The sequence below is a fragment of the Leucoraja erinacea genome, unplaced genomic scaffold (genome assembly GCF_028641065.1).
Source record: "Leucoraja erinacea ecotype New England unplaced genomic scaffold, Leri_hhj_1 Leri_437S, whole genome shotgun sequence".
Taxonomy (NCBI): domain Eukaryota; kingdom Metazoa; phylum Chordata; class Chondrichthyes; order Rajiformes; family Rajidae; genus Leucoraja; species Leucoraja erinaceus.
In genome coordinates this window covers 12,692-20,595 of record NW_026576338.1, presented here as the reverse complement: position 1 = coordinate 20,595, position 7,904 = coordinate 12,692, and the positions used below count along the sequence as shown (strand labels likewise).

At 43.7% G+C, this 7,904-nt stretch overlaps 1 protein-coding gene across 1 annotated transcript; it reads left to right on the top strand.

The window, feature by feature from the left end:
- Positions 1-1,912: 1,912 nt before the first annotated feature.
- On the top strand, positions 1,913-3,043 carry LOC129693822 (putative P2Y purinoceptor 10). Its single transcript, XM_055630575.1, is given in 2 exon segments — positions 1,913-2,674; positions 2,676-3,043. Coding segments are annotated over 2 exon segments (960 nt in total). The 5' UTR covers positions 1,913-1,957; the 3' UTR covers positions 2,919-3,043.
- The last annotated feature ends 4,861 nt before the right edge of the window (positions 3,044-7,904 follow it).

Here is a 7,904-nt window from a genome sequence, read left to right as displayed (position 1 = left end):
TTTTTGCTACCAAAGTGGCAGTGTTCAAAAGGCAGTGTTGCGTCTGAGGAGAAACAACATTAATGTTTCAGATCAGAAATCATGCATGTTTTAAATTTCCAAAAAGGAAAAGGTAAAAAAAAGCTACCATCCATGATTTGGTCAGATTGACTCTGGAGTACAACCCTCTGCTCCATAAGAATATGATGAGGTTTGAAGTAGTGGTCTTGGTGAAACATAACTTGAGCGTTAATAAGCAGAAGTTCAGTAGGTGTCAACAACATCATCTATATATTTATACATGATTGAGAGTAGATTAGATAAATTCTATTTAGCCTGCCTTTTGCTGACAGAATGTTTAAGAAGCAACTGCAGATGCTGGAAAAATCGAAGGTGGACAAAAGTGCTGGAGAAACTCAGCGGGTGAGGCAGCATCTATGGAGCGAAGGTATAGGTGACGTTTCGGGTCGAGACACTTTTTCAGACTGATGTGGGAGTGGGGGGTGGGAAGAAGAAATGAAGAGGTGGAGACAGTGGGCTAAGGGAGAGCTGGGAAGGGGGGGTGGGGGGGGGGGGGGGGGGGGGGGGGAGGGAGAAAGCAAGGACTACCTGAAATTGGAGGTCAATTTTCATGCCGCTGGGGTGTAAACTACCCGAGCAAAATATGAGGTGCTGCTCCTTAAATTTACGGTGGGACTCACTCTGGCCATGGAAGAGGCCCAGGACAGAAAGGTCCGATTCGGAATAGGAGGGGGAGGTGAAGTGCTGAGCGACCAGGAGATTGGGTTGGTTGTTGTGAACTGTGCGGGGGTGTTGGGCGAAGCGATCGCCAAGCCTACGCTGGGTCTCACCGATGTAGAGCTCCTGACACCTGGAGCAGCTGAGCAGGATGGAGCTTAGCAATTGTTAAGGTTTAAGAACTTGGACATTTCAGCAGGGTCTCTGGGTTCAGAGGGCAGCACACTGGTACAGCAGCATGGTGGTGTAGCAGTAGAGTTGATGCCTTAACGAGGCAGACACAGATTCGATCCTGACTACGGGTGCCGCCTGTACGGAGTTTACACTGTACGTTCTCCATGTGACCTGCATGGGTTTTCTCTGAGATCTTCAGTTTCCTTCCACACTCCAAAGATGTACAGGTTAATTACCTTGGTGAAATTGTAAATTGTCCCTAGTGTGTGTAGGTTAGTGTTAGTGTGCGGGGATCGCTGGTTAGCGTGGACTCAGTGGGCTGAAGGGGCTGTTTCCACGCTGTATCACTAAACTAAACTGGAAATGTAGTCTGGTTGACAGGGTGCCTGTGGCATTATTGTCGATTCAATCCATGTTCTGTGCTCAGTGTTACCCCCCACCCTGGCTTGGTTTTTATGTCTGATATCCTTTTGTTGTATCCCTCTCCTCTCCCTCTCCTCCCCCCCCCCTCTCTCTCCTCCTCCCCCCCTCTCCTCCCCCGCTCTCCTCCCCATTTCTCCCTTTCTGTCTCTCTCTCCCTCCCCCCCCCCCCCCCCCCCCCCTCACATCCCTCACAATTTCCAAACCATTTTCAAGCTATTTCATCTCTGAGTTTTCTACTCTGTTGCCCTGCTCCTTTAGTTCTTTTGTTTATTGTTACATGTACCATGGTACAGTGAATAGCTTTTTGAGTTGCGTATTATCCAGTAAACATTCACTGCTCTCTCACAACATGGCTTCCTTGTGAGTCATTGGGCATTTCATTTGGTTCTAGAAAAGGCAAGTTAGAGGCTTGCACATTCAAAGGATGGAAATGCCTTGAAAAGGGAATTATGAAAGCCCAAGGAAGATCAGATACAACATATCTGAGGGAGCTTGTCATAGAGGATAATGAGAAATTCCCAAGTAATAAAATTGTTGACATGATGTTTATAAATGAACAACACTGATTGTATATTTAAATTTTTTTTTCCAGCGGTTACCGAGACATTCTTGTCGAAGACAGAAGAGCTGACGAAGGGTGAAGATGTCATTGAATGTGTCCTCCTGCCCAGAGGAGCATTGGAGCAGTGAGCTGTCTCTTTATGCTGTTGTGTACGGAATAATCGTCATTCCTGGGATCTTTGCGAATAGCGTGGCTTTATGGGTTTTAATTGGGAACATCAAGAAGGAGAAGAAGGCAGTGATATTCATGATCAACCTTGCCTTGGCTGATCTGGCTCACATGTTGACCTTGCCCTTGAGGATCTTTTATTATGTAACTCACACCTGGCCTTTTGGAAAATTTATGTGCTTGTTCTGTTTCTACCTAAAGTTTGTAAACATGTACGCTAGCATCTTATTTTTAGTTTGCATCAGCATCCAACGCTGTGTATTTTTGATCAGTCCATTCAAGTACAGCACCTGGAGACGCAGGTATGATGTGGCGTTCAGTGTTGTCGGATGGGTGGTTGTCACATTGATGTGCCTGCCATTCCCCATCATGCGTAACGCAGGCACATTCAACAGCTCGCTCTGCTTTGCTGATCTCCCCATGAAGCAAGTCAAGCTGGCATCTTCTATACTGATGCTCACAGCGGCCGAGCTCCTGGGCTTCCTGGGGCCAATTATCATCATTGCTGTGTGCACCTGGAAAACTGTAGCATCCTTGAGAGTGTCGTCAGCATTGCCCAAGGATCATGGTGGAAAGCGGGCTCTGAACTTGCTCCTGATGTGTGCGGCAGTCTTCCTGATTTGCTTTGCCCCCCTATCATATACTGTTCCTGCTCAACCAGTTGAGACAGTTGAACTACATCACAGATTGCTCCGTGAGGAAGAACATCGTCATTCTGCATTCACTGTCACTCTGTGTGGCAAGCCTGAACGCCTGCTTGGACCCAATCATCTATTACTTTGTCACCAGCGAGTTCAGAGAGCAGCTCTCACGGACGAGCAGCTTCCTCGTGCGGAGTCGCCACTTGAGCAGGGAGAGCACGACCAGTCGCTAACCTCCGGAGCACTCAGACAACTGTGTTAAGTGTGTGTCTTGGGTTTTTTTGTAATGTAAAAACTGTAGGAAACGGAATTTCGTTCAAACCAAGTTGTTTGAATGACAATAAAAGGCATTCTATACTTTTCTATTCTAGTTAAAAGATCAGGGTGTACTCTTGTACTGGTGGGTTTACCCTTGTTCCCTGCCATGTCTCATTACACAATGCCAGCGGGTTTTTCACATGTTATTGAGGCAAAAACCGATGTAATACCCCCGCCTCATAGATTGAACAAAGAATGCATTATAATTTCCACCCTATGTGAAAATAGATAGCAGCAGTCAGTTTAAGCTGCTTGGAGTGCTGTAATAGCTAGGTAGAAAAAGATTTCTCGTTTTCGATACACACTTTATTTTTGTAGTGTCTCACTGCTAAGCAAAGAGTCAGTATGATTTTTCTGCATTTACTGTAAGGTCCAAATGTAATTGCAGCTTTCATTCAAAGACATGGAACGTGATCTGTTGCATCAGCAATACAATGCCAGATGCAGTTCGCTAAAAGCACACAACCCACACAATGAAGTCTCCACTCATTCTGACAGGCAATGTATTGACAGATCAAGCAGTACTAATCATTTCTAACAATTGTACTGGTGGGTTTTTTCTGAGTATTACCTGTAGCTGCAAGTTTTCTACTACTATTCATAGTCATCTATTGCTGGTGACATTCACAGGAGATCAGTTTGAGATATTTGCAATTATGTCAGGGCAGGAGAATGGGGTTGGCAGAGTGGATAGCTTAACCAAGATTGAATGGCGGAGTAGACTAGGCCGAATTGCCTAATTCTGCTCTTATATTATAGGAAAGACATTGTCAAGATTGAAACGATTCAGAAAAGATTTACGGGGATGTTGCCAGGACTAGAGGGTCTGAGCTAAAGGGCGAGGTTGAGTAGGCTGGGTCTCTAATCCATGGAGCGCAGGAGGATGAGGGGAGATCTTTTGAGGTTTACAAAATCATGAGAGGAATAGATCGGGTAGATACAGAGAGTCTTTTGGCCAGAGTAGGGGAATCGAGGACCAGAGGACATAGGTTCAAGGTAAAGGGGAAAAGATTTAATAGGAATCCGAGGGTAACTTTTTCACACAGGTGGGCGTATGGAGCAAGCTGGCATAGGAGGTCGTTGAGGCTGGGACTATCCCATTGTTTAAGAAACAATTAGACAGGTACGTGGATAGGACAGGTTTGGAGGGAAATGGGCGAAGCTCATGCAAGTGGGACTCGTGTAGCTGGGACATTGTTGGCCGGTGTGGGCGAGTTGGGCCGAAGGGCCTGTTTCCACACTGCATCACTCTATGACTCTATCACATATGATCTTATTCAATGTGAACTACTTTTTGCTCCACGCTGTGCGTGCAGGATTAGCGTTGTTGATAACTTGATAGCTGCACATTTCTTGCCAATGGTTTGGTAATTTCCTGTTGTTATTTTGCACCCAGCAATTGAAGCACTGTGCATCCGATTAATGAAATAGATATATTGTATTTGCAAAATGAAGTAAACAAGATTCCAGCTGAGCTTGAATATCAAGAATATTACCATATAATAAAAAGTCAGAATCCTATTTCCATCATTTGAATTGTAAAATTATATGTATGGCAAGTCTCACTCTAAGTCACCACATGACCACACAAACAAAAGGAACATGGGGACCAAGGAAATTATTCAGTTGTAGTGATTAGGGTATTTCCATTAGGCCACAGCTGCCACCCACCGGAAAAAAAATGCTCAATAAAGCTGCGTGATTGTCAGAACGAAACAAATTATTTTATTTATGGACTAATGAAGTAGAGTTCGGAATATGCTATTCCGACCATAAAGGGCCTTCCCACTTTCACGACCTAATTCACAACCTTTTTTACTTTTGGACATTTTTCATCAGGCTAGAAAAACGGCCCGACCTACTTGATGCCACGAGTACCTACGACTAGTATCACAACCTACCAACGACCTCGTGACGACCATGCTGCGAGTATGTGTCAAGGGCAAACTCGGCAGAGGTCGTGAATTAGGTCGTGAAAGTGGGACAGGCCCCTTAACACCTGGAGCTCATATTGTTGTCCATGCTAAGTTCTCAGTAAGATTTGCTCAGTATTTCGTCCAGTTTCTATGCAGCAGCCCAACCAGACATAGGTAATGGTTTCCATTCAGAAAGCTTATTTTGGGAGCCTCTGACCTTAGCTGGAATTGTATTATTTAACAGTATATTTACATACATCCATGTAAAATTTACGATACAGAGACCATTAGGTCCAGTTTAGTTTCATTTAGAAATACAGAGCGGAAACAGACCCTTCAGCCCACTGGGTCTACGCCGACCAGTGATCCCCGCGTACTAACACTATCCTACACCCACTAGGGATAATATTTACATTTACCAAGCCAATTACAAGTATGTCTCCAGAGACCTGTACGTCTCTGTAGTGTGGAAAACACCCATGGGGTCATGGGGAGAACGTACAAATGCTGTGCAGAGAGCACCCGTAGTCAGGATTGAACCCGGGTCTCCTGCGCTGCATTCGCTGTAAGGCAGCAACTCTACCACTGTGTCACCGTGCCACCCTTTGTGCTTGGGTGATTTTTCCTCCCACGCAGTTTATTTTTGGGTACGTCTTCTATTCCTTCTCCACCATCTACATCATTTATCAAGAATGAGAAGCACACAGGTAGACAGTCAGAACCTTTTTCTCACTGTGAAAACGTCCAACACTAGAAGGCATAGCTATAAGGAGAGATGGGGTGAGATGAATGGAGATGTGGAGGGAAAGTATTGAACACACAGAGGTGGGGGGCTGGAATGCATTGCCAGGGGTGGTGGTGGAGGCAGATCTGAAAGTAGCATTTAAGTGGCATTTAGATAGGCACATGGAAGTAGAAGAAATAAAGGGATATGAATCATGTACAGGCAGATGAGATCAGTTTAAGTTGGCATCATGTTTGGTGCAAACATCGAGGGCCGAAGTGCCCATTTCTGTGCCTTATTGTTCTATCTATGTCTATGGACCATTTCCCAGGAGATGGATGTTCTAGACACAAACTGGAGTAATTCAGCGGGATAGGCAGCATTTTTTAATGGCTTTGAGTCAGATTTTGCAAATCTTGTCATCTTTCCATATTCCCTACATGCCTATTGAGGAATGGTGTGGAGGGATATGATCCAAACATGGGCAGGTGGGATAAGAGTAGGTGTCGACATGGGCAGGTTGGGCAGAAGGGCCTATTTCTTTGCTGTATGACTCCATGCCAAGCATTTAAACGTAATACAATTAGCTGTAGAAAGCGTTGGGAAAAACAGTAACATTTGAATAATTGCAACGCTTCATTATTTATAATTTGAGGTCAGAGTAAGGCTTTTCAGTATTTTGCATTGTGTCAATTCTTTTGAACGAGAAGACAGATTAGTCCCAACACCACCCCACGTCCTCGTGCTCTTTGTTAAAATATTTATCCAGTCCCATTTCAAAAATCATAGGGACGGGACCCAACGGGTCCCCATTGGTCTAGTATTACTCTATAATTTGTTTCCCTGATTTTTGGTTTCTGAACAAGTCCAAGTAAAATTTCAATCATTTAGGATTCCTAGATTTTTCATGGCATTGCAGAACCAAAGTTCATGGTCCCACTTATTTGCTCTGTTATAATCAAACAAAAGACGTTTTTAATACATCAGAACCTCCACGAAAGCGAAACACTGCCTTTCTTGCAGAAAATGGAGCAACATTCCACAACTAGCAATCTTGTAATGAACAAAAAAACTATTACTCATGCTAATTGAGGGATAAATATCACACAGAACACACCATGCTCTCCACAAAATATTTTACACGTATAAAGGATAGAGAAGGCTTTGCAATAACATTTTATATGTAGGATTATACTGCTGACAACACGTTTCAACTTCACCTTTACCAAAGTTTCAGCCTAGATTTTGTGTTTGAATATAGTTCAACTATTTTGAATAACTATAGTTGTTATTCCCTGGACATGTTTTCCATATGTTTATTGGACAGATTAAGTATAAAACAGTAACTGGAGTGTGTTGAATACCTCAGTCTGTATCATGAAAGATGTTTGCTTTAATAAATGCTGATTCTACCTGAAATGCTTGGATCATTATTTTATTTATGTTAAGCTGTTGAAACAAATCAAATTACTTATTATTATCTAAAAATATAATACAATGACAAATTCCCCTCCATTTAATGTTAACAGAGAGTTAACTTTCATAAATATTTTTATAATGATTGAGAAGGGAGTTATTTGATGCAAAGCTGTCAACATTTCATACTAAACTACATTGCAAGGGCCAGGAAGCGAGCGGGTAAGATCATCTCTGACCCCTCTCACCCTCGCCACAAACTCTTTGAATCACTTGCCTCTAGAAGGCGACTCCGGACTGCCAAAGCTGCCACAGCCAGACATGGACATAGAAAATAGGTGCAAGAGGAGGCCACTTGGCCCTTCGAGCCAACGCCATTCATTGTGATCATGGATGATCGTCCCCAATCAATAACCGTGCCTGCCTTCTCCCCATATACCTTGATTCCACTAGCCCCTAGAGCTCTATCTAACTCTCTCTTAAATCCATCCAGTGATTTGGCCTCCACTGCCCTCTGTGGCAGGAAATTCCACAAATTCACAACACTCTGGGTGAAAAAGTTTTTTCTCACCTCAGTCTTAAATGGCCTCCCCTTTATTCTAAGACTGTGTGGCCCCTGGTTCTGGACTCACGAAACATTGGGAAAAATTTTCCTGCATATGTCTTGTCCAGTCCTTTTATAATTGTATATGTTTCTTTAAGATATCCCCTCATCCTTCTAAACTCCAGTGAATACAAGCCTAGTCTTTTCAATCTTTCCTCATTTGACAGTCCCGCCATCCCAGGGATCAATCTTGTGAACCTATGCTGCACTGCCTCAATCACAAGAATGTCCTTCCACAAAT